This window comes from Panthera onca, chromosome E2 (assembly GCF_046562875.1).
Source record: "Panthera onca isolate mPanOnc1 chromosome E2, mPanOnc1 haplotype 2, whole genome shotgun sequence".
In the NCBI taxonomy this organism is placed as follows: domain Eukaryota; kingdom Metazoa; phylum Chordata; class Mammalia; order Carnivora; family Felidae; genus Panthera; species Panthera onca.
In genome coordinates this window covers 3,674,832-3,701,237 of record NC_138353.1, presented here as the reverse complement: position 1 = coordinate 3,701,237, position 26,406 = coordinate 3,674,832, and the positions used below count along the sequence as shown (strand labels likewise).

The 26,406-nt window shown below is 50.9% G+C and overlaps 2 protein-coding genes across 2 annotated transcripts in view; both read right to left on the bottom strand.

Annotated features, from left to right (window-relative positions):
• LOC132676324 (leukocyte immunoglobulin-like receptor subfamily B member 3) overlaps window positions 1-8,348 on the bottom strand; it is a 30,870-nt gene extending 22,522 nt beyond the window's left edge. Inside the window, 6 exon segments of the mRNA XM_081791426.1 lie at window positions 3,693-3,992; window positions 4,298-4,579; window positions 4,816-5,115; window positions 5,261-5,545; window positions 5,712-5,747; window positions 5,953-8,348. Of these exon segments, the coding sequence (XP_081647552.1) occupies window positions 3,693-3,992; window positions 4,298-4,579; window positions 4,816-5,115; window positions 5,261-5,545; window positions 5,712-5,747; window positions 5,953-6,001 (1,252 nt within the window). The 5' untranslated portion in view covers window positions 6,002-8,348.
• Window positions 8,349-8,986: 638 nt separating this feature from the next.
• Window positions 8,987-25,809, bottom strand: LOC132689971 (leukocyte immunoglobulin-like receptor subfamily A member 6). Its single transcript, XM_081791425.1, is given in 19 exon segments — window positions 8,987-9,230; window positions 9,377-9,427; window positions 13,021-13,071; window positions 13,665-13,967; window positions 14,112-14,396; window positions 14,579-14,614; window positions 14,772-14,813; window positions 14,816-14,916; window positions 18,521-18,714; window positions 19,611-19,663; window positions 19,869-19,906; window positions 19,998-20,040; window positions 22,172-22,291; window positions 23,667-23,717; window positions 24,024-24,326; window positions 24,477-24,761; window positions 24,943-24,978; window positions 25,136-25,316; window positions 25,481-25,809. Coding segments are annotated over 18 exon segments (2,163 nt in total). The 5' UTR covers window positions 25,170-25,316; window positions 25,481-25,809; the 3' UTR covers window positions 8,987-9,093.
• Between the last annotated feature and the right edge of the window lie 597 nt (window positions 25,810-26,406).

Below are 26,406 nucleotides of genomic sequence, written 5' to 3'. Positions count from 1 at the left end.
ATGACCACTATCAAAATAACCACCATCATATTCAACATCATCACCATCATCATTGCTATCAACACCACCATCATCATGACTGTGACCACTTTCATAATCACCACCGTCATATTCATCATCATCAATATTATTACCATCCTTCTCCTCCTCCTTCAATTCCTCCTCTTTCTCTTCTTCCTACTCATCTCACTCTTTCCTTGTGTTTCTCTCTTTATCTACCATGAAGAACTCTAGAAACTGCTGTAAGGGTTCAAGGAGAGAGGACTAATTATTTGATTTTTATCTTAAAATATAACCTTTCTTCTCTCCATATAAATGTCCAGAACCAAAGACATCACAGTCTTGATCTCAAAGTCGTAAGGAAGAGAAAATCAGTGGTGTTAGCAAACTGGGTGAGCAAAAAATTTAGGTAATCCTTCAACTATATTTTAACTGCTTTGACCTAAAAATGAAAAAAAAAATGATTTCAAAAAACAAAAACCAATTTCAGGTCACTGCTTTTTATAATCTCCATGTAAAAATTTTGAGTAAGCTTATATAATTCAGAAAGTAAGAATTAGGTGCCTGGGTGACTCAATCAGTTAAGTGTCTGTCTTCAGCTCAGGTCATGATCTCATGGTTTGTGAGTTCAAGCCCCACGTCAGGCTCTGTGCTGATAGCTTGGAGCCTGGAGCCTGCTTCAGACTCTGTGTCTCCCTCTCTCCATGCCCCTCTCCCACTTTGCACTCTGTCTCTCTCTCTCTCAAAAATAAATAAACATTAAATTGAAAAAAAAAAGAATGAATGACATATGTCATCAGAGTGTTTGAATGATAGATGTCATAGAACAAGTCAAGAGCCTTCAGTGTATCTCACCATGGCCAAATTTAAGGAGAAAATATAATTGTTCATGAGATGTTCAGTTGTCTGAAGAAAAAATCCTTGTTCGTTGTTTAAAAATGATTTTTTTCCCTAATAAACCCCTGAAGTAATGGAAAAATAAACTGAAATAGATAAGTCAGTAATTCTATGCTTAGAAAATAGAAATTTTTGCTGTGTTTGCCTGAAAAGAATTTGAGAGATAAAAGAAGGTATTTCCTTAAAAAGACCTTCACATCCATCTTAACATTTTACGTTGATATCGGTATCATGTGGTATTTAATGCAAATAGAATATATGTATAATCTGGCAATTAAGAGGCGAGATTTCAATTTTCTTGTGATGGATGTAATTATTGTCAGTAAGTCAGAAGGGCTCCATTGAAAAATAATTGATTTCTTAGAAATATAAAATAAAAATTATAGTAAATAACATTTAAAACCAAACAAACCCAAAATAGACAAATTAATAAAAAGATTTTTAAAAAAGCAAACAGGTGACTAAATTACTCCTGGGAGCCGTGTGTGGCCCCACGTGGTCTCGGTTGTGCCCCGAGCGGCACAAAGGCCCCCAGGTCTGCACAGGGGGCATCAGAATGGTGCCCACAGGAGGGAAGGCTCTTCTCTAGGGGAGTGTCCCATGGAGGCTGACACCACGGTTCAGATTCTGAGATAGAGGCATCAGGAGGTGAGTAGGAGGCCTCTGTCTACTCATGATCATCCTCATTCACCCACGCCTCATCCAGCCCACCTGACTCTCATCTCCGCTGAAACTGCAGAATCAGGGACACCTGGTGTGGAAGCCCCTGCTCTTTCCACCCTCTCCTGGGCTGGACCCTCCTCTTTGGAGGCCTCCAGATCCACACATTTGTCACTGTCTCAGGCTTTCCTAAAGGCTGGCTCTGAGCTGATGGAACTCAGAAAGGTCATCCATTCAGATGAGATTCTCTGCTGTGTAATCTTGGCTGTTTGAGGCTAGTGAATGTGGACAAAGTGATTGTTGTGATCAGGGCAGACTGAAATCATGCTGGGATGCCTGTGTGTCCACTGTGTCACCTGCATTCATTGACAGAATTTGAACCTGTCAGCCCAGTGCTATAATCACGAATTTCTCCTCACTCATCTTCTTGGAGTCTGGCTTGTTTTGTGATGGGCTGAGGGTATCAACTACTCATGAGAGTCAAAAATAGAGTGTGGTTGAGAAGACATAGGAATGCATAAATAATCTCTTCTCTCATGTCGAGGGAGTCCCTGAAACTAGCTAATGACAATCTCAATGCCTGGAGGGAAGCATCTCCAGCGTCTCATCTTCCATCTAATTAGGAGGCAAAAAATAAACATTTGAGGCTTCATTTTGCTCTGAGAATCAGGAGTGTGATGGAGTGAAAGTCTGGGTACCTTATCATTCCTTCACATCAGCCAGCTCCTCATCATCCCTGATTTGTGACTGTATTATTTCCAAATCAGTTTTATTCTTTGACTATCAATTTATTCTTTTTGAAAATAAATGATGGATTCTACACCACACATCAGGCATTTTTTTAGGAGCGAGGATTACCATAACTCACATTGCTTCTAATTATTCAGTTTGTCATCTAGGTATGAAGACTGATAAGAAATGCAAAATAAAGATAAATGACAAAATAAAAATGCAGATGGACACATGAACAAAAATATAGAGAGCTACAGATATGAGATAGGCTTTGATCAAATGACGACAGAAATATCAAGAAATAACAAGTACCACTCAGATGGGAGGAGAGAATAGGAAACATGAAATCTTATGAGAGATGTTTTGAAGGATGGCCTGGTCCAGCTGACAATCGGGTGCTCACGGAAATTGGGGAGAAATCCAGCCTTTCCCTCCTTCCTTTCAAAAAATGTCAGTGGTTACTGAAGTCCCAAGAGAGAGGAATTCCACCGAATTTACTGACACCAAAGTTCAGAACCGATTTAGTCTTTTAAATTGGGGATGGGATTCTGCCTTTGACAACTGAGAGAACAAACTCTCAGATCTGAGTAGGATTTTGTCAATGTCTCAGTGAAGAGTGGCTGAACTGACACAACCTGCGTTATGACTTCCAGTGAACCCCCATCCTCCTGACGAGAAAATGAGAGACGCCCCTACTCTGCCCTTCATATTGTGGACCTATTTCCATAGGTGCCACGATCCTCTTATTTTCTAGATATCAGCACCAAGGACAGAGGCGGAGTCTGCTCTTTTCTCTGCACTCAAATGGGCTTCTTCTCCCTCATGCATTTTCCCTCACACTGACGACCACCCAGTGGGCACCAATGAGCTCAATGCTGCTGCACACATGAGGCCCCTCCCTTCACTTCCCACCTCCCCTGGCCCCAGGTCCTGTGGGAATGGCCTCTCTGTAAATATTCGAAGTGCAGAGGAAAAGCAAAGTTCAGCCTAGGACTGGGGAGGCTGTGTTTCCTCTAGGCTAAGAAGATTCTGTTCCCGGCAGACATGAGGATTGTCCATGGGGGTGACGCTCTGCAGATTCCTAATGCTGTCTGGAACAGGAAGGAGGCTGTGGGCTGTGGTCCTCATGTCCCCCTCAGCACCACTGCTCTGCTCAAAGCTCGTCCTTTAAACTCTTCAGTCTCCTCCCTGCAACCACCTGGTGCTGCCCTGTCCCTCTTGTGGCGGTAACACATGGAGACGGCATGGGGCTCCCCATCTTTTCCATCCCCTGTGGGGAGGGATCACCCGGTGGCTGATCCCCCTGTTATTCCTCCTCTCCATCCCATCCCAAAGCTATCTCGTAACAGGGCAGTGACCCAAGTGTCTGGGTCCAAAATGGACACAGAGTCTGGGTTCCTCACCTGAGACCAGCAGCTCCAGGGGGTCACTGGGGTGTGACAACAGGTAGGGAGAGGTGCTGGATGAGGCGTAGCACCTGTAGGTCCCCTCATGGTCTGAGGTCACAGGACTCATGTTGAAGTTGGCCTGATAAGGTGCAGTTGTGTCCTGCAGACGAATGTGCTGGGGAGGAGCAGGTGACCCCTCCTTGGACAGGTAGAAGGTGTCGAGCCAGATTTCCGAGCGACACTGCAGGGTCACACTCTCTCCCCAGGACACTGAGGGCCCCGGCTGGGCCGAGAGGGACGGTTTCCCGTACAGGCCTGCGGGAGGAAAATTCATGACCTGTATAGATCTGCTTCCCCCTTCACACACCCTTGACCCTGAGCTGGGTGATGACTGTCCTCTCTGCTGGGACTCTGTGTGACTCCCTTTCAGCTCCTCTTGTCTCTCTTATGAGTGTCCTTTATTTCCTTGGCCCTCACTGTCCGTTTCTCAGTCTCTTTCCTTAGACCACAGCCCCATCTCAGCCTCTGCTTCTGAGTCTCTGCCTGGATCCCATCACCCCAAGGGGTGACCATGTGTCCAGGGCCCTGAGCAGACTGGTCAAGGGGAGGGGGCTCCTCACTTGTGATCAGGATGTCCAAGGGGGCACTCGGGACCGACCATGTGGAGGAGAGGTTGTGTCCACCATAACATCTGTACTGGCCCCCGTGGGAGGGGGTCACACAGCCCAGGGATAAGTTGGGGCTGGGCTGCCCATCTAGACACACGGGAGGTGTGAGCCCCTCATCCTTCATCAGAGCGAATGTGTCAAATCCAGCCTCAGAGTGACACTGGAGGGTCAGGTTGTCTCCAGGCTGCACTAGTGAGCCCAACTGGGCTAGGAGGGTGGGCTCCCTGTAGGCGCCTAGACGGGAGGGGACAGAGGCACCAGGGGATGCACACCCCACGTTGGCCCCAGGGCCTGAGGCGAGGCTCTCATGAGCACCCCCCTCCACCATAGCTTCCATCTGTGGTCTGACTTCAGGAGGCCAGTGCCCCACCCACTTTCTATCACCCCCAGGACTCCACTGGGCACACGGCTTAGGTCAGTCATTTGGGCCCAAGAAGTAGGTGGGGCAGGGCAGGGCAGGGGCCCCTCACCTGTGACCTGAAGGTGCAGAGGGTCACTGGGGAGTGACCACACATACGGGTAGGAAGCTGGAGAAACGTAGCACCTGTAGGTCCCCCCATGGGAGATGCTCACGGGGCCCACAGGGAACAGTGCCTGCCTCTTCTCACGAGGGAACTTCAATTCCAGGGGTCGGGGCGCGTCAGCTCCCCCCTCCTTCAGCAGACGGAAGGTTTGCCATGGGTACTGTGAGCTACAGGAGAGGGACACGTTCCCTCCTGAGGCCACCACGGGGCCTGGGATGGCTGAGAGGGAGGGTGGGCTGTACACTCCTGCGGGAGAAGGAGGGGCAGTGTTAAAGGGTCCAGCGCCCCACGTACCCCGGCGTGGACAGTGAGCGAGAGTCCCCTGAGGCCACACTCTGTTCCCTTCCACCTGGAGGAGGGGCCCCAGGGGAGGGGCCAGCTTCTGCCTTACCTGTCACCACCAGGGGCAGGAGGTCACTCCGCTGTGACCAGCCGTTCCTGCTGTGATATTGACACTGGTATCGCCCTGCATTGTGCAGACTCATGAATCCAAGGGAGAAACTGGCCTTGTTGCTGGAATCCTGTGAGATCTCAATGGATGTGGGTTCAGAGACCCCCTCTTTATACAGATAGTAGACATCAGCCTGGAGAGATGCCTGACACCAGATGGTCACAGGGGTCCCCCTGGTGACATTGGGGCTGGGGTCAGCCCTGATGGAGGGTTTGGGAAGGTACCCTGGAAAGGAGTCAGATGGGGAATTGCAAGGGTGCCCTTCTCCCCTGTTTCCCACCTGTCATGCCAAGGCCCCTCCCGGACTGGTCACCATCAGCCCAGACCCTCTGTGCCCCCCAGCTGCCCAGCGGGTTGGTGGGTGGAAACAGGAGGTCTGGGGAGCACTCACCTGCCTGTACCTGGTCCCATGGACCCTGACACAGCCCTGGAAGAGAGTTCCCTGTGAGAGTGTCCCCCCACCCGCATGTAGCTGTTCCAGGCCCAGTCAGGTCCAATGACCACGGGGGTCACTCTCTTGCCCCCAGAAGTCCTGCCCCCAACATGCCTCCCAAGTCCTGAGGTCTCTCAGGGCCCAGGGCCTGGGGGCAGGGCGGGAGCCACCCATCCCTCCTCTTGTCCAGAAAGCTCACCGAGACACAGAAGGGCGGTGAGAGTCTGGGTCCTGACGCTGCCTCCCATGGTCCCAGCGGTGCACACAGCTTAAAAGTCCTCAGAGTCCACAGGACAGACACATGCACAGGGTGTGACATGGCCCAGGCTCTGTGGTCCCCATCATGGGTTCCTCACGAGAGGCCTTACAGGAAGGGGAACACCCCCTCCGGGGCCTTGCTCTGCTCTTCCTGAAGGATGCCCGACAGCAGAGGCCCTGCGACCTTTCAGACCAGATGTGAGTCTCACCAGACCCCACGCGACCCTGCCGCTCTGCCTGTTCCCCGCCAAGCCCAAGTCCAGAGAGTGACTCTGGTCCCGGAACCAGAAGTGGCAGGGGGAGGTCCTAGCCTGGGAGCCGGCCCAATTTCAGTTCCAGTTGTGCCTGTGCCTCTTACAGAGAGAGGTTGTGTGATCTGGGTGAGACACTTCCCTTTCCTGAGTTCCGTAAATGCAAATTCTCTTCCTTCCTTCCACCACCCTGTCAATCAACTAACATTTAGTGAGTAGTTACCACGTCCAGTCATGGCACCAGGCCCTGGAGATTCATGTTCTGTAGGAGGATGGTGTTGATAGCCAGCAGTGTTAACGCTCTGACCTTAATCTGACCACTGTGTGATGAGCTGATCTGAATTCTACATAGTGTCGTGGGTTCTTGGGATCCACTCACATAATCTCTGTAACAAATACATTCACAATTGGGTGGGGAGAGGCAGCGAGAGTTCTTTGTTGTTTTCATGGCCTTGGAGGTTTGGGAAGAGTCTGCTGTGTTCAGATGTGCTCAGCGAGTACATCCTGGGAAGACACACGTGTATTTATAACTCAGTGTGTGTGGTCTGGGGAGGGAGGGGGTGAACTGAGGTGAATTTGCTTGTGGGGAGGAGTGGGCCCTGCTGGGGCTGGAGAGGTTAGCTCAGCCTGGTGTCAGCACATGGAGGGCCATGTGTAGAGACATGGGTCTCACGGGAGGAAGGTGGAGAAAGGTGGGCAGGTCGTGTATGCACGGGAGGGTCAGTGACAGGTAGGTTTGGAGCCATGAGAATAAAACACTTCATCTGAGATGAGGGTTGGAGTGGGGACCAGGAGGAAGCTGATATGGTGGCTCCAACATGACATCTGGAGTCTTTGACTACACTTCACTGTGGTGCTGGATGGGGTCATGGAGGAGGGTTCCAGGGCAAAACTGTCTGGATTGTCATCATGTGAGATGTGGAAGGGAGTGAGAAACTGAGAGGTGTCCTACACCTGCCTCAGTTGACTGGAGGACCCAATGGGGCTGTCATAGTGTGGGTGATCCCAAGATGAGAAGGATGGAAAGCACGTTATCATACGGTTCAGCGACTCGCAGGGGGAACCACCCCTCCGATCTGGGCTTGGGTTTGTGGGTTTGTTTCTCTCTCACACACTTCCTCTCTCTGACTTTCTCTTTCTGACACATCATCATCTTCTCTCCATCAAAACCTGAGTCATTCCTTTCTCCTCACAGTCTTGTCCCCCAGATATGAGCTCTTCTGGACTGTGGATTCTGTCTCCTGCTTTGCACAAAGCACTAGTTGGAGACAATTAATAATTTTGTTTTGGTTTGTTGGTTTGGTTTTAATGTTTGTTTGTTTATTCATTCTCAGTTGTTGGACATTTGGATTGTTTCACTTTTGCCTTTTGAGTCCTTCTATGAACATACTTGCCTGAGTGTCTGCTTGATTACCTGTACGTAATTCTGTTTTCTCTTTTGATTTTCGTTGTGGTAAGAGCATTTACTATGAGATCTACTCTCTTTACAAATTTCTGTTCCAGGACAATGTTGTGCTTTCTACCAAGGTGGCAGTGGGGTGGGATGGGCAGATAACTGGAAACAGACCTATTTGTAGACAGTAGCCCTAATCCAGTGTATTTTGACAAATTATTTCATGAGTCTGAGGTCATCTTTATAAGGGAGGAGATGACCCCTACCTAAGAGTTCTCTGGTAAAGACTCAGCAATAGGGGTGTGCAGCACCCAGTGCAGACCCTGGCACCTGGGACACATCAGAAAATGCTGATCTGTACTGTCATGTGCAATAACCAGATGGCCTCTGCTCTGTGTGGATCTGGATGCATGGGTGGTGATCTGAATGATCAGACAGGGCTCCAAACTAGGCTCATGCTCTACACTCACCACACTGGTATTTGAACGTGGGGTACTGCCTGTTCATTTTCTTTCTTTCTTTGGAAAATGCATCTTTCTTTTTTAAAGTTTACTTATTTAAATTCAAGTTAGTTAACATAGAGTGTAGTATTGGTTTCAGGAGTAGAACCCAGTGATTCATCTCTTACATACGACACCCAGTGTTCATCCCAACAAGTACCCTCTTTAGTGCCCATCACCCATCTAGCCCATCTCCCCTCCCACCCCCACCTCTCCTCCAGTGACCCTTAGATTGTTCTCTGTATTTAAAAGTCTCTTATAGTTTGTCTCCCTGTCTGCCTGTTCATTTTCTATGCTGCCCCACAAATCATGTAGGCGACCGTGCCTCTACAGTTTGCTTTGTCTTTGATTAGCTCATGTTAGTTCACTGCTTTTTTGTTAAGTCTCTGTGAGTGGAGTGCAAAAGAGGAAATCTTTGTACCAGGACTGAGCAAGGGACCAAATTTACATAAATTAAAGGTGAAGGCAGACAGGGAGGATGCTGAGTTAATTTATTGCAGATTGCTGTGTATGTTTGTGTAGAGGTAAACTTTTCTGTCTGTCTTTCCATTTATAATCAATCCTGAATCCATCCATCCTGCTAGGAATCTATACAAAAGTCAACTAGATTTCACACAATGCACCAAGCATGAATACTAAAGTGTGTGCTAAATTCACATGGATTCTGTTCTCTGATCATTACTAGTCCTGGGAATGTTATGGGTGTCAAATAAATAACGACGAAAGATATATACTTGACCACTAGGTCGTGTGGTATGTGGAATAAGTCCTTGGAGGTTGGAGGTGATGTCACAGAGGATGAGGACTGGTCTGGGCAACATGGAATGTTGACAGTTCCCACAGCACATGCCTCACATACTCTTCCAGAAATTCCTGGGCACATAAGATGTGCTTCCCAGACTCTGTCATTCTGATCGTTGCATTGTTCTCTCTTGAGTTTACCTCCTGGATGCATCTTGGATTCCTCTCTGACTGTAGTGATCCTGAAATAGCAGAATCCCGAGGACAACCAGGATCAAGCCAGCCATGACCATGCGGATGAGATTCTCTACTGTGTAATCTTTGGGGTGGGACGCTAGGAATTGAGGACAAAGTGGTCACTGAGGTCAGGGGAGACCCAAATCAGCCCAGATCCTGTATGTCCACCCAGGGTGCCCGCCTCCCCTTGACAGGACTTCACGCTCCATGCCACTTCCATAACTGAGACTTTCTCCTACTCACCAGTGTTGTGGTCTGACTTGTTTTGTGATGGGCTGATGGTGTCAGCTGCTCCTGAGAGCCAAAAAAAAAAGTGGAGAAAGATGAATTCCTGATGAGACTTAAACTTGTACCCCAGGCTGCGTCTTCTCGTACCTCCCCTTGTTCTCATGCTATAACTTCTTATGCAGTCATTAATTGATACTTTCTCTGTTATAGAAGGATCCTGTCTGTTCTAAATGGATTATTTCAGTCTCCCTGTCTTTTTTGAATTTAGACTTTGCTTCTGAGTTGGTTTGGAGCAGAGTCTTCCTGTGTCCCCCTAGCTCAGAATTTAGTGAGATAAATCATCTCTCAATACAGAAGTACTTGGGCTCTTGTATTCTCTGTGTTTATTCTGAGCACCTAAGCTACCTCTTGTGGATAGGAGAACTTGTATTTTCAACAATTCAGGACCTAGTGTCCATGAAACGGGTTGGTCACAAATATATATATATATATATATATATATATATATATATATATATATAGAGAGAGAGAGAGAGAGAGAGAGAGAGAGAGAGAGAATTCAATGCATACAACATAGGTTGTGTTAGTTACTTGAAATGCCCTAGGTAGGAAGGAGACATGTCTGAACAATGTCAGGGTGAGGGTCGCACTTGGAGAGGACATTTAAGTTGATTCCTGAATAGGAGAAAGAGGCTGAGAGGAGCAATGTGAAGACCCAGAGAAGATGTGTGTAGAGAGCAGGTCCCCAGAAAGATCTAAGCATGCTCTTCAGAAGTAATGAATCCACGTTTGTTGTTGTAGGAGGATCCCAGAGGAGAATAGGGAGTCAGGGTGGGGGGGAGGGCCCTGGTGCAGGGAAGATGGGCCAGGTGTGGCAGGATAGATGAGGGATGCTGCATCATCAGCAACATCATCATCATCATCATCATCACCACCACCATCATTATCGGCAGCATCTTCATCACCACCGTTACCATCATCATCCCCATTATCATCATCACCACCACCATCATCAATATTACCACCATCATCATCACCACTGTCCTCCTCCTCTTCTTCTTCCTTCTCCTCCTCCTCACTGTCTCTAACTCTGTTTGTCAATCATAACTCTGAAAACTAATGTAAGATTTCAAGGTAGAACACTAGTCATTTGATTTTTATCTTCAAAAACCATCTCTCTCCTCTCCATATAAATGTCCAGAACCAAGGATGTCACACTTCTGGTCTCAAAGCCATAAAGAGCAGAGAAAATCAGTTTTGTTATAAAACTGGTGAGCACAAAATTAGGTAATCCTGCAAACCTATTTCAATCCATTTCACATAATATGCAACAAGATAAAAAAAAAAAACAAAAAAAATGCAACAAGATAAAAAATTATAGATCAGGCTAATTATAAATCTCCATGTGAAAATTCTACATAAGCTTATAGAATTCACAGAGTATGAATGAAGAATACACATCATTCAGTGGGCTAGTATGCAAATCTTTGGTACCAAGAAGTCTTTCAAATGTATCTCACTGGGGCTATAAATTTAAAAGAATAAGCCTGGAGTTGTACAAGCCCAGAAATAATTCCTAATTTATACTGAGTAAAGAATTTTTTCTGAAGCACCTGGGTGGCTCAGTTGGCTAAGCTTCCAACCCTGGCTGAGGTCATGATCTCATGGTTCACAGGTTTGAGCTCTGGGTCAGGCTCTGTGCTGACAGCTAGGAGCCTGGAGCCTGCTTTGGATTCTGTGTCTCCCTCTCTCTGCCCCTCCCCCACTCGTGCTCTGTGTTTCTCTTTCTCAAAAATAAATAAACATTCGGAAAAAAGAAAAGATTTTTTTTTCTAATGAAACCTGAATGTAACAGAAAAATAGACTGAAATGGACAGGTTAGTATCATTATATGTATAAATATATAGATGTTTTATGTTTGCCTTAAAATAATTAGGGCTATCAATGAAGATATTTTCTTAAAGCAACACTGAGTTTTGTATTAATGTCTTACATTGTCATCATTATTATAAGGTATTTGCTGTAAGTAAAGTTGGTGCACAATCTGGAAATAAAGAGGTAAGTTTCTTTTTTTTGAGTTTGATAAAATTATTATCAGTAAATCAAAGCAGATCAATTGTAAAGCAACTGAAAGGTGGAGAATCTGTACTAAGTTAATAGAATCATAGAATATAAAACTAATTTAACCAAACCAGTATCATTTTGTATATACTTAACTATTATTTAGAAAGTATAAAGAAAAAAATCATACTTATAAATGAATAAACTAGTTGAACAACTTTTAAGCTTTAAGTGTAGACAAAATAATGAATGAAACGTTAGAATGTATCTGCATCATTTATAAACCTCATTTCTAAGCATTTGTATAAAAGAAAACTTTATAAGGGCAGCAGAGTGGTGCCCACAGGTGGGGATACTTCTCTTTAGGGGATTGTCTCGTGGGGGCTCCACCTGCACCCACAGCAATTTCCACCTTGGCCTGAGCAGCTCCAGTCATGATGTGAGAGGGCTCAGGTGTGGGTGGTCTGCCCTCTATGACTGTCCCAGATCCCCACCTCCACCAGCCCAGCATCCTCACTGTGCTCCAAGTCAGGCCTGGACACCAAGCGCTGCCAACCCACCCCCTCTCCATCCTGTATCCCACACATTCTCCACACCTGGCTGGAGGCCTAAGGATTGTGGTGACAAGGGCTGGGTGGCTTTTAGGAGAAACTCCCACGGTTTTGTGTGAGATGAGGAGGAACTGAGACGCTAAATCGATGGGGATTTCTGTTCTCCATCGTACTGGGACTTCCTCTTGCTCTGCTGAGACCCAGGCCAGATGCACAAAATCACATGTACCTGCATCCCCCACACCTTTCTGAACCTTCCCACGTCTGAGTTCCGGGGAGAGGCAGGACAGTGGGAGGCCAGAAATGGGATCACTGCTGGCAGCCCCCCCTCTTCAGACAGGGAACACCTTTCTTAGAAGCTCCACCTCTCGGGAGAGCTGAGCCCACGAAGACTCAGCCCCACAGGGCATCCTTGTCTGCCCTACCTGCCTCCCAGTTGAGCAGCTACCCTGCCCCTGCCCCTGGCTAGCAGCCAACACCCTGCTTCTGAGCCAGAGACACCAGGAGGTAAGTGGGTGGGACCTCTGCCTTGTAACCTCAGTCTGACCTCATTTCCTCTCAGGGTCGAGGGATCTAAGTCCATGCCTCTCTCTCCTCAGCCCTGTCTGAGACTGCAGGGGTGGTGATTCCCCTGGTGGGAGGTCCCGCCTATCCCAGCTCTCCTGGGTGGACCCTCCTCTGTGGAACTGCCCCTTGTGATAGTCCTATTGCATCCTGTCTCAGAATTTCCTGTAGACAGCATCCTGAGCTGGCCTTTTCTGCCCAGAGAGGACAGCAACAGGGAGGGACTCCTCACCTAGGACCAGGGTCCTGCCGCGAATCACCATCTCAGGGAGCACTGAAACCCTTCTTCACCCCATACCTCATAATCAAAGGACAGGGAGGTGAGGTGGTGCTGCTCCCCTAGCTGGGCCCTCACCCTCTCCCTCTGCCATGACCACCCCAGCCCTCCTCCCCCCCGCCTCAGAGACCCTGGACCTGGTGGTCACTCTGGCATCTCTGAAACACAGGAAGGAAAGCCCTTAGACAGATGCCACTGTGACTCACCAGCTGTTGAGCTGGGATCTGTGGGTGGGGGGCTGGGGCCTCCAGAGGTTCCTGAGGAAAAAGGCAGTAGTTGAGTAGGGGACTGAGGCTTCCTTTAGAGACCCCGTCTCTGCTCAGTCTTCTCCCTCATATGCCCCATGACCCAGCCTCAGAGCCCCTGGACATATGTAGTCACCCAGGCACCTCTACTGGAATCTCAGTTCCCCTGAGACACAAGATTGTTTCTGAGTATCTGAGGGGGTGTTAGATCCTCTGAGGGGCTCTCAGAACTGATCTTGGGTGATCTGTGCCCAGAAGGAGCACAAACAGCCCAGTAGAACAACAATCTTGAGTTGGATCCTGTGGGGGGGTGGTTGGGGCTAATCCAGGAGTCCCCATCTCACTCAGACTTCTTCTACACCTGCCCTGTGGCCTCCCCATGACCCTCCCACTGCTCACCTGGCATCTTTAGACCCAGGAGAAGGACAAAGGGTGGGCAGGTGTGAGAGGGTTTCTGTTGACCTACTGAGGGGCAGATCTCCCTTTGAGTGACCCTCTTTGGAGTGCCCCCCGCCATGGCTCCCATCCCAGCCCAGGTAACTCTTGAGGACAGAGCCCTGAATAGATCATCAGGACACAGAGGGCATAGGGCCGGACTCCCTCACCTGAGACCAGGAGCTCCAGGGGATCACTGGAGAGTGACCATATGTGGGGGGTGTTTCTGAAATAGCCATAGCATCTGAAGGTCCACCTGAGCCTGGGGGTTATGGGGCCCACAGGAAACAGGGCCTGGAACTGCCCACTCGTGGGTCGCTGGGAGTCGAGGGTCCAGGCGAGTCTGGGTTCTCCTTCCTTCATCAGGACGAACCTATGGAATCCCATCCATGAGGTGCACTGGAGGGTCACCTTCCCTCCTGAAGTCACCATGGGGTTGGGCAGGGCTGAGAGAGTGGGTTTGCCATGGAATCCTAGGAGAGGAGGAAGGGACACGTTAAATAGGACCCAGATCCCCCCACAGTATCCCCAGGGCTGGGCTGTGAGAGGGAGACACTCAGAGAAGACCCCCTCCCTGAGGGCAGAGCCTGGGGCGGGGACCCTGAGGGGGCTCGCACCTGTCACCACCAGCTCCAGGGGGTCACTGCGCTCTGACAAGCCAGCGGGGCTCCGATAGGAACAGTGATATTGGCCTGCATACTGCTCTGTCATGTATATGATGGAGAACTTGGCCTTGTCCCTGGGCTCCACTGCGGGTTGTCTGTCCCAGGGCACTGAGTGTCCATCTTTATCCAGATAGAACTCCACGGCCTCCAGGGTCCCCTGACACCAAATGGTCACAGTGCTACCCCAAGGGACCACAGAGCCTGGCTCAGCCCAGATGGAGGGTGTGGGGAGGGTCCCTGGAAGGAAACAGAGGCTGTATCACAAGACCTTCCCCACCCTCAGTTCTTAGCTCAGCCCCAAACCCCCAGACGTCCCCTCTCCATCCGCCCAGAACTGCTGTCCTCCATTCCCAGCTGCCTGGTGGGTGACCCCTGTCCCCAGTAAGGAGGTGGGATGGAACACCTGGGGACACACTCACCTGCCTGCACTTGGGTCCTGGGTTCCACACTCAGCCCTGGAAGAGAGTCCCTGTGAGAGGATGGCCCCGAATCCTGAGCAGAACCCCTCCTCCCCATAAGCCTCTTGTGCCTGGGGTCTCTGAAACCCCAGGGCCTGGCTGTGATGCGGGTCCCTCCCAGACTAGGGCATCCCCTCCCCTCCTGAGATCTCACCGAGGAGGAGCAGGGCCGTGAGGGTGGGGGTCATGGCGTCTCTGCCTCTGGCCCCAGCTGTGCAGACGGAGGGACCTCAGTGCCCGCAGGACAGACAGAAGCACAGGGTGTGGCCACTTGGGGGCTGGTCTGCCTGGTCATGGGTTGTCACGTCAGCAACCCCACAGGAAGGGGAACAGCCTGTTTCCAGGGGACCAACTCTGATGTCCATGATGGTGCAGCAAGTGGACCCAAGGCTTCTTGAGATGTCCCATCCAGGTGAGGAAATCAGGGCACATCCTTCCCTCCCAGAGCCTCCCCTACAGGTTCTCCTTCATTCTCAGCACATCCCTGAGGGTCCTCACCTCCCACGGGGTCCCCAGGCCCCAGAGATGCTGCAGGGGGTGTGGGTCCGGCTCCTCTGCAGCCTCATGTCAGTGCAAACACAGCTGTGACATTTCTGCATGGCTCAGGTCAAGGTCACCGTGGTGATGCACACAGAGGAGAAATATAGTGAAATAGAGAAGGAAGTAAGATTTCACTCTTGGCCCCAGATTTGGGTTTTCTTTCTATGTCAGCATTCATGGACTTCTCTATTTCCCTGTGACAGCGTCCATGCCCCAAGCATGGAAACATGCCTGTGAGTCCCTCCTGGTTCCTCAGTGCCCCTTGCCTCTGGGGCAGATCCCTCCTCCCCATTCTGGGGGCCTGCCTATAAGATTTAGGGGACAATGCTTAGATTAAGTCCCCAATTTGTTGGGGAGAATTCTTTATTGAAATATTTGTCTCCTCCCCATTATGCATGTGAACTGAGCAGTAATGTAATTAGATATTTCCCCCCATTTTTTAAGTTATTTTATATCTAAGCGTACGTGGGAGGCCAAAGTGTGATATTCTTGTTACGAAATGTACGGGAATGCATTTGCTATAAAAATGTCTATACCAATGGTGTTTGTCATCCATAATTGTTTGGAGGCGCTCACAGTAAAATTTGCTGGGCCCGGAGTGAGTTTTGTGGGATAATTTTAACCGGCAGTGTAACTGATTTAAAAGCTCAAAGGTGGGCATCCGGGTGGCTCGGTGGGTTAAGTGTCCGACTTCGGCTCAGGTCATGATCTCACGGTTCATGGGTTCGAGCCCCGTGTCGGGTTCTGTGCTGACAGCTCGGAGCCTGGAGCCTGCTTCAGATTCTGTGTCTCCCTCTCTCTCTGCCCCTCCCTTGCTCTCTCTCTTAAAAATAAATAAATATTTAAAAAGAGAAAAGAAGAGGCCCAGAGAGCGCTCTCTCCGTCTCTCTCTATGTGCTCACAGCGAGCAAAGGCCAGGCAAGCACGCAGCAAGAAGGGGCTCCCTGCAACCCCAGCAGACAGCCCAAACCAGACAGCAGCCATGCTGGCATCTTCCCTGAAACTTCCGTAGCTTAAACCACCCAGTCTGTGATCTTTGTTAACAGAAGCCGGAACAGACGAATGCAGATTTCAGTACCAAGAAGTGCCGTGCTGTGGGAACAAATATCCAAAATGCGGAAGCAGCGGGGGGCACCTGGGCAGCTCAGTCCGTTGGGCGCCCAACTCTTGGTTTCCGGCTCTGGTCATGATCTCTCTGTTTGTGGGATCAAGCCCTGGTTGGGGCTCTGTGCTGACAGCGTGGAGCCTGTTTGGGATTCTCTCTCTCTCTCTCTCTCTCTCTCTCTCTCCCTCTCTCTGCTCCTCCCCCACTCACGCTTGAGCCCTCTCTCAAAATGGAATAAATACAACTTAAAAAAGAAAAAAAGATGCGGAGAACCTTTGAGAGTGACAACAGAAAGAGGCTGGAGTTGTTTAGAAATGCCAAACACAAGTATGGGCGGGAAAGTCCGTTCGGGCAGGACCTCGGGCCAAAATGAAGAACGAGGCACTGGATCGTGGGGACAAACGTGACCCCTGTTTGAAAGCGGCAAAGAACGTGGCTGAGCTGTGTCTTGACGTTTGTGGAGCACAGGGCAAGCGCCCCACACGGTCGCATGTTTCGCTGAGGAGACGCCTAAGCAAAGGGTTGGCGTGTGCCCAGAGCAACGCGGGTGGGGGCCCCCCTGAGACTCCAGAGCGGGGAGGTGGATGGAGGCACAGACTGTTGAGCCAGAGGACACAGAACAAAGAGCGGGAAGACTGTCCGACAGATGAGAGAGAGGAGCCAACATTAAGGGACTGTAGGAGCAGATGTGCGGCCAGGGGACTGTCCCCTGGAACAGCGGGAATGAAAGCCGTCAAGTCTTCTCAGACTCTACGAGATGGGACGGTGGGCTTGTCTACAAACGTGTGCTGGTTTTCCAGAAGAGGGAAGAATGTCCCCCAAAGGCAATTCAGAGATCAGGCTGGCTCCTTGGTTTCAGTTTGGAAACTGCCTCAGTTTCCACAGGGCAGGCCCTGCGCAGAGCCTTGGGGGTCCTCACCCAGAAGGACCACGCAGCTGTGCACCACGGAGGTGGCGCCGTGCCACGGAGGGCCTGGCGGGCAGAGCCTGGAGCCCAAGAGGGTTATCCTGGAGCCTGCCGATCTATGGAAGCTGCGTTGCTCCATTTCGAACACTGTCACCTCTGTCTTCTTTCTTATCGCTTCCTCAGGGAATGGGAATTCTCTCTCCTACCCCTGCCCCGGCTTTGTACTCTGGAGGCACATCACTTGTCTGGCTCACGGGTTCACACCTGCAGAGGAATTCTGCCTTAGAAGGAGCCATACCCCGAAGGAAGCTCCCCCATATCTGATTTGTAAGATATTTAGATGCAACTCTGGATGTTAGATTTGACTGTCGATGCTGGAATGAGTGTAGATTTGGGGGAGGGGCGGGCTGTAGGGATGGAATGAATGCACTTTGCGTGGGAGAAGGACGTGAATCCTGGGGGAGGGACACAGGGTGGAATGAAACGGTCTGGGTATCTATGTCCCTCCCCCCGCCAGAAATTCATGTCGAAGCCTTAACTCCCAGTGTGGTTGTGTTTGGAGAGGGGGCCTCTAAGGAATAATGAAGGTGGGTGAGATCATAAGGGTGGGCGGTCAAAGAAGGTAAGTGACCCTATAAGAAGAAACAGGAGGGCTCTCTCTCTTTCCCTCACACACCCACCGAGGAAAGGCCACACGAGCAGCCGTCCGTCAGCCGTGCGGAGAACCCTCGAAGGACACCAGACCACCAAACATGTCAGCACCTTGGGCTTGGGCTTCCGGACTCCAGAATTATGAAGAAATACATTTCTGTTGTTTAACGACACCGCCTCCCCCGTCTATGGTATCTTATTATAGCAGCCCAAGCTCACACAATTGATTGTTCTCTTTTTTATTCTTTGTGATCAGCATAAGGTCTTCTGATTTTCACCCACTGCCATGGGATGAATTTGCTATCCTTTCTCTAGCTCCCATAGAACATTGCCTGCGTTGTTGACTTTCAGGCTCTCTTCTCTTGGCACTAATTACATTCAGGCACTGACTTTCCCCATTTCGTCTTGGCATACGGCATTTACATTACCATTTAGGTAAAACTATGCGTTGATGTAGAATTTTTGCATTGTCATGGGAGTAAAAAAAAAAAAAAAAGAAGTCCTATCTTCATCTGTGGCTGGCTTCTCTTGTCCACTGGGTATTTAGAAGTGTTTTCTTTTCTTTCTAAAAATTTGGAGCTGATATTTCTCTTCATCTGGCGAATTAGATGACTTCTGAAGCTCTAGGATATCCTGCTCCCATATGAGAGGTCTCCAGGTGCAGGGGGTATTAGCTGAGTGTCCTTGGGGGCAGCCTCACTGCGTCCTGGGGTTCCTGCAGTCCCCTCCCTGGAGTGTGGGGTGTGCGTCCTTCCTGGCCAGAGTGGCATACATGATGGGCTCTGCGGGCAGCTCCCCTGCCCGTGAGGAAGGGGGTGCACTTGTCTCCTGTTCAAGATTCAGGCTGTTCAGCTGGGCATAGGTCACATCGTGGGGGTCTTCAGATGCCGCAGCCTGGAGGGCGGGGAGTGGGAGTCAGGTATGTGACAGGTGGGGGAGCCGGGGTGCCAGGAGCAGCAAGAACCCACCTGACTGTTCTCTCCCACTTGTCTGTCCAACAATCCCTCCCAAGGGGGAAGGAAGAGTGGCCACCCCCACCCCTGAGTGGTTCCCCTGGGGCACAGTCACTCCCCTGGGGGACTCACTGTCACGGTTCTGCTGTGGGATCCGGGGACGGGGGGGGGGGGGTGGAACTCGTCCACTATGTCCTTCCTCACTTACCTGTCCACCTAGATGCCAGAGTTAATTTTAAAACATAAATCGGATGAGGGCGCCTGGGTGGCTCAGTTGGCTGAGCGTTGGACTTCAGCTCAGGTCATGATCTCATGGTTCGTGAGTTCGAGCCCCACGTCGGGCTCTGTGCTGACAAGCTTACAGCCTGGAGCCTGCTTCGGATTCTGTGTCTCCCTCTCTCTCTGCCCCTCCCCCGCTCACACTCTGTGTTTCTCTCTCTCCAAAATAAATAAACATGAAAAAAAAAAAAAACCCAAACCATAAATTGGATCATGTGAATCCCTGGCTTGGGTACTTTTGCACTCATGTGACCTCAAGTAGGGTCTCAATCCTCACAATCACTATTGTGCAGTGCACAAACTATACAACCATCCCTGGAAGCACTACCATTATGGACAACCAGCAGTTAAAAGGAGACCGAGAAGAAGGGGCCCACGTGACGTCAGAAAAAAGCCACTGAGAAGTGGTGTCCCAGCAGCCTGCGTGTATCACCTTTCAAGAGGAAGGGTGAGGTCAGATGCTGCTGAGTTGAGGGATAGGAAGCTGGAGAGGCAGCCCATGGATTTAGCTAATTAACAAGGCTGTGCTGGGGGCCCTGGACAGGAGCTGGGGCTCACCCAACTGTCCATCTGTCTGTCTTCCTCAGGTTGGGACTCTCTCACCTCAGCATCTGGAGAATGAGAAGATTCTATTTCATGCCAAGATTCCCAAAACCCTGCAGTCCCACACGCCCCTCCCACCCTCAGATAGGGAGACCGAGGCCCGACAGGGGGCAGGGATGTACCTGGAATCACACAGATTTGGCGGTTTTCATGCGAAGCCCAGAACCTGTCCCGACCCCTCCTCCTAGCCCTTTCTCCCTCCTTCCCAGTTACCCTGCTTCTCCTCCTGGACAGGAGCCACGGAGTTGGAGCTGAGGGGAGGAAAACAGGGGCATTAGGCAGCAGTGAAGCGGCTACAGGCAGAGGTGGGAGGTTGGGGGAGGATCTTTGGGGAGAAATTACCTTTTCTGCAGGGCTCTGGTCTCAGCCTCAGGATGCAGAGCACCTGCACAAAATTAGAAATTCGCTTCTAATCCACCCCAGAACCTGGCCCCCGGGGCTGCATTAGGATCTCAGAGATCTGAGCCCTGACAAGGTTATACAGCCGCCACCATCAATCTGGGATTCAGGGCCAACACGAAACCAAACACAAAACACGCAAAACACACTAAACTCTAACACACAAAATGTGCATGGATGATTCAAATACATTTTCTTTTTCTAAAACTGAAAGAACATCTTTAAAAGTCTAGGTCTGGGGCGCCTGGGTGGCTCAGTTAGGCAGTTGCCTCTTGGTTTTGGCTCAGTTCATGATCTCATCATTTGTGGGTTCGAGCCCCGTGTCGGGCTCTGTACTGAGAGTGCAAAGCCCGCTTGGGATTCTCTCTCTCCCTCTCTCTCTGCCCCTCCCCTGCTCTCACTCTCTCAAAATAAATGGATAAACATTAAACATATTTTAATAAAATAAAATAAAAGTCTGTGTCTGTTCTTGAGGCGCCTGGGTGGCTCAGTCGGTTAAGTATCTGACTTCAGCTCGGGCCATGATCTCACGGTTTGAGAGTTCGAGCCCCACGTCGGGCTCTGTGCTGACAGTTCAGAGCCTGGAGCCTGCTTCGGATTCTCTGTCTCCCTCGCTCTCTGCCCCTCCCCCACTCATGCTCTGTCTCTCTCTGTCTCAGAAATAAATGAACATTAAAGTGTTCCCTCTGCCCCCATGCATTCACTAATTTACTCTATAAACTAGTGGATTTCCGTTATATTCAGTGCATTGTAATCCAATACTTGGATGCTCAGATTATTCTAGAGTTTTCCAAAGGGAGTTCCTTCCAGCTGGCTCCTGGGTCATTCTGCCCTGTCTCCATCATTCTTTGTGAATGTTTGCACTTTCTGGCACACTGAGATGCCCCAGCAGCCTCCAGTAGTCCCCCTGTCCCAACCTGGAATAAAGAGTTTCTCCGATGAAACCTAATTCCTTCTTTTTACGAAACATTTTAAAGTCGATTTGTTTATTTTGAGAGAGAGAGAGGCAGAGAGAGAAAGAATCCCAAGCAGCCTCCACGCTGTTAGTGCGGACAGGGTTGAACCCACGAACTGTGAGATCATGACCTGAGCCTGTATCAAGAGTCAGACGCTAGGGGCGCCTGGGTGGCTCAGTCGGTTAAGCATCCGACTTCAGCTCAGGTCGTGATTTCGCGGTCCGTGAGTTCAAGCCCTGCGTCGGGCTCTTTGCTGATGTCTCAGAGCCTGGAGCCTGTTTAGGATTCTGTGTCTCCCCCTCTATGACCCTCCCCTGTTCATGCTCTGTCTCTCTCTGTCTCAAAAATAAATAAACGTTAAAAAAAATTAAAAAAAAAAAAAGTCAGATGCTAAACTGAGCCACCCAGGAGCCCCTTCCCCCCATTCCTTTTACTACAGGGCGGTATATAAAAGCCAGAACCTGGATGGTTGTTTGTTGTCAGTGTCTAGGTTTTATTGGTGGACATAGCTGGGACATACGTGTGTGTGTGTGTGTGTGTGTGTGTGCGCGCGCACCCGACAACCAACACACCCATACAGTTGTTTTGTGTCCGTCGATGTGTAAGTATATCTCTTAGTGAGGTCACACTGACACTTCCAATTCCGGTACGACAGCTCAGAGTTTTTTGTAGCCACCTGCCTTTGCACATTTATAAATCCCTGCAGATCTTGAGCAACTGGGCTCCCTTTATCCCCGACATACTTACATATTTGCTCAAAGCAACTAATCTCCCAACTACTTCTGCATCCTGCTCCCACTCCTCACCGCTGTGACCCCTCCCCCCTGCTCTTGGCCGCAGGGAGACTGCATCCCTCCCAGAGCCCCCCCCCCCTCATCACCGGCGTGGTTCCTCGGGTGTTGGGTGCAGGTACCCCCATGTGGGACCCCTGCCCTCATAACTGCGCTTCCTGGGAATCCCCATCTCTGTCCCAAGGAGGTTGTGATGGGAAGAGATTCCTAGACATTTTTTTTGTTATTGTTCATTTTGGAGGCTTTTCCAAACTGAACACGTCTTTCTGTTTTGGTGCCGTATGTTGGCTGGTGCTCTAAGAAAAGCCACTTCATGTCTTTAGGGTAAGATCTCCCTTCTCAGCTAGACCAGACATCGCCATCCGCTTACCTGACTTGCAGCATTTTTTCTGGTGCCGGAGTCGGAGAAGGAGGAGGAGGACAAGGAGGGCAAGCAGCAAGATTAAGGTCACAGAGGCCCCGATCGCAATTTTCTGGTACTTTTCAAGACCTTGGACACAAGTGATGTCATGAATGAACCAATGATGTCAGTTAACTGAGCACCTACTGTGTGTGGACCCGTGCTGGGGTCTATGCATTCATTTACCGCTAATCCCCATTATAATCATGCACCAGGGGAAGGCCACCCCGCCTTCACCCATTTCACAGACAGGAGACCAAGGCTCAGAGCGATCAGTCAGGTGCCTCAGATCCCCCAGCCAGGAAGCGGGTGACAGAGCTGGGATTTGAACCCAGGACTGTGGGCTCCCTGTGCGCTCCTCACCCTAATGGACACCTGCTTCAGGCTCTGGGCTCCTACCTTGACTGGGATGGCCTGCTCCATCATCCCCATGTGTCCTGCCCTCTCTTGTAGCCAGAGGTGAACACACCTCCTATTGTCAGAGGCTTTGGGGTGCTCAGAACCGGGCCTGCATGGGACGGACTCCGTGCCTTCCCAGGTCCAGCCAAGACCCGTCCTCCCCGCTGCAGACCTCACACTCACAAGTGGGGCCGGTCTGGGCTTTTCAGCATGCCAGTTCCTGCATACCCCGTGGGTCTGTTCCACGCAGAGGAATATTATTTCCAAGATCCCACCTAAACCTCTCAGCAAATCCGTGAGGGAGACGGTAGGAGATGCGTTTAGTAAGGAGGGAAGCGGGGACTCAGACAGGGAAAGGACTTGTCCACGGACCCACAGTCTGCAAGTGGCTCATCTGGGATTTACATCCCCTAGAGCCCGACCGCCAAGCCCTTGTTTGTTTCTGTTTGATGCTGATTTCTTTCCATCAGGGCTGCCTGGGTAAGGCCAGGCTGAGCACCACAGGGCTGGCAGAAGAGTACTGGGGACATCACCAGCATCACTGCTCTGCTCTTCTCTGCACCCTGCAACCCACACTGTGAACCTTCCAATTCTACAGACCTAGGGCAGCGCCCCTACAGGGCCAGAGCGGACATGACCATGAAATCTGAGCCAGGACTCTCCCCTATCATAAACAGAGAAACAGAGGCCCTGATGGAAAGGGACCTGCCCCAAATCACTGTCTCAGGGAGCACTGAGACCTCTCCCCTCAATGGGCCCTACCATGTACATCATAAACCCAGGGCAGGGAGGTGAGGTGGTGAGGCTACCCGAGCTCCTCACTTCAGCCTGGCTCCTGCTCCCCCAGCTGGGCCCCCACCCTCTCCCTCTGCCACGGCCACTGCCAGAGCCCTCCTCTGTTGGGTTGGATCCTGGTGGTCCCCCTGGCATCTTTACTGGACTCCCAGCCCCCTTGGACGCAAGATGGTTTCTGAGCATCTCAGGGGGAGGTAGATCCTCTGAGAGGCTCTCAGACTCCCTGAGATTGTCTGTACTCCTTCTGAGCGAAGAGGCCCCAGTGACTCACTCTCTGTGGAGCCAGGTCCTGTGGGTGGGGGGCTGGGGCCCCCAGAAGTTCCTGGGAAAGAGACAAGAGGAGGGTAGGGGGCTGGAGCTTCCCAGACAGACCCCCTCTAGGCTCAAACTCTTCTGGTGGATCTGCCCTGGAGCCCCGAAAGAACCTCTTGCATCCACCTGGAGCTTCTAGTGATGGGCTTGTAGGAAGGGGCAGGGGTGGGAGGACCCCATGGCCCTCCATTCCTCTGAGGGGTGGATGTCCCTCTGGATGACCCTCCCTTGCAACCCCTCATTCTCAGCCTAGATCGGGGGTGTCCCACACAGAGCCTAGAGGAGACCACAGGAACACTATGGGACAGGTTCTCACCTGAGACCAGGAGCTCCAGGGGTTTACTGGGGTAGGACCACATCTGGGGGGTTTTGCTGAAATAGCCATAGCATCTGAATGTCCACCTGACGTTGGGGGTCACGGGGCCCACAGGAAACAGGGCCTCGAACTGCCCACTAGTGGGTCGCTGGGAGTCGAGGGTCGACGAGGGTCTGGGTTCTCCTTCCTTCCTCAGGACAAACCTGTCAAATTTCTCCCATGAGGCACACTGGAGAGTCACCTTCCCTCCTGAGGTCACGACGGGGCTGGGCAGGGCTGAGAGACGGGGTTTGCCATGGAATCCTAGGAGAGGAGGAGGGGGCGTGTTAAATGGGGCTCAGATTCCACCCCCCACAATACCCCCAGGGCTGGACTGTGAGAGGGAGACGCTCTGGGAGCAGACCCCCTCCCTGAAGGCAGAGCCTGGGGCGGGGACTCTGAGGGGGCTCGCACCTGTCACCACCAGCTCCAGGGGGTCACTGCGCTCTGACAAGCCAGCGGGGCTTCGATAGGAACAGTGATATTGGCCTGCATACTGCTCTGTCATGTATATGATGGAGAACTTGGCCGTGTTCCCAGGCTTCTTTGGGAAATGAACATCCCAGAACCCTGAGTGTTCCTCTTTATCCAGAAAGAACACTTGGGCCTCCAGGATTCCCTGACACCAAATGGTCACAGCACTACCCCGGGGGACCACAGAGCCTGGCTCAGCCCAGATGGAGGGTTTGGGGAGGGTTTCTGGAAGGAAACAGAGGCTGGGTCACAAGACCTTCCCCACCCCCAGTTCCCAGATCAACCCCAAACCCCCAGACGTCCCTCTCCATCCGCCCAGAACTGCTGTTCTCCATTCCCAGCTGACTGGTGGGTGACCCCTGTCCTCAGTGAGGAGGTGGGAAGGGACACCTGGGGACACACTCACCTGCCTGCGCTCGGGTCCTGGGGCCCACACTCAGCCCTGGAAGAGAGTCCCCGTGAGAGGATGGCCCTGAATCCTGAGCAGAACCGCTCCTCCCTGTGAGCTTCCTGTGCCTGGGGTCTCTGAAACCCCAGGGCCTGGCTGTGATGCGGGTCCCTCCCAGATTAGGGCATCCCCTCCCCTCCTGAGATCTCACCGAGGAGGAGCAGGGCCGTGAGGGTGGGGGTCATGGCGTCTCTGCCTCTGGCCCCAGCTGTGCAGGCGGAGGGACCTCAGTGCCCGCAGGACAGACAGAAGCACAGGGTGTGGCCACTTGGGGGCTGGTCTGCCTGGTCATGGGGTTGTCACGTCAGCAGCCCCACAGGAAGGGGAACAGCCTGTTTCCAGGGGACCAATTCTGATGTCCATGATGGTGCAGCAAGTGGACCCAAGGCTTCTTGAGATGTCCCATCCAGGTGAGGAGATCAGGGCACATCCTTCCCTCCCAGAGCCTCCCCTACAGGTTCTCCTTCATTCTCAGCACATCCCTGAGGGTCCTCACCTCCCACGGGGTCCCCAGGCCCCAGAGATGCTGCAGGGGGTGTGGGTCCGGCTCCTCTGCAGCCTCATGTCAGTGCAAACACAGCTGTGACATTTCTGCATGGCTCAGGTCAAGGTCACCGTGGTGATGCACACAGAGGAGAAATATAGCGAAATAGAGAAGGAAGTAAGATTTCACTCTTGGCCCCAGATTTGGGTTTTCTTTCTATGTCAGCATTCATGGACTTCTCTATTTTCCTGTGTCATCATCCACCTCCACTTCCTGGGAACATGCCCATGAGTCCCTCCTGTCTCTCAGTGCCCCTTGTGTCTGGGGAAGAGTACTCCTTCCCATTCTGGGGCCCTGCATGAAGATGTTTATTTATTTGGGTTAGAGCTCTGATGTTGGAGGACGTGGTAACCTTTATCTGAATATTCATCTATTACCCGGGGTGTCTGGGTGGCTCAGTCAGTTAAGCGTCTGACTTCAGCTCAGGTCATGAGCTCACAGTTTGTGACTTCGAGCCCTGCGTTGGGCTCTGTGCTGACAGCTCAGAGCCTGGAACCTGCTTCGGATTCCATGTCTCCCCCTCTCTCTGACCCTCCCCCATTAGCACTCTGTGTCTCTCTCTCTCAAAAATAAATGAACATTAAAAATATTTTCAAAAAATTAAAGGAGATATTTAATTTTTGATGCAAGAATATGGCTCATGTTACAGAAATATAGGCAATTCTTGAAACGATTAAGAAGTTTCAGAGATGAAAATCCAATAAAATCAATACATTCAAAAAATCCATTCCATTAGGGACGAGGCAGAGCTGAAGAGCCATTTATAAAACTGGAATACAATATTGAAGAAATGTTCCAGAATGCAGCATACAGAGACCACAAAGGGAAATTCAAGATACTTAGGGAATAGAACGAGTAGGGCCAATGTCCTATGTGTT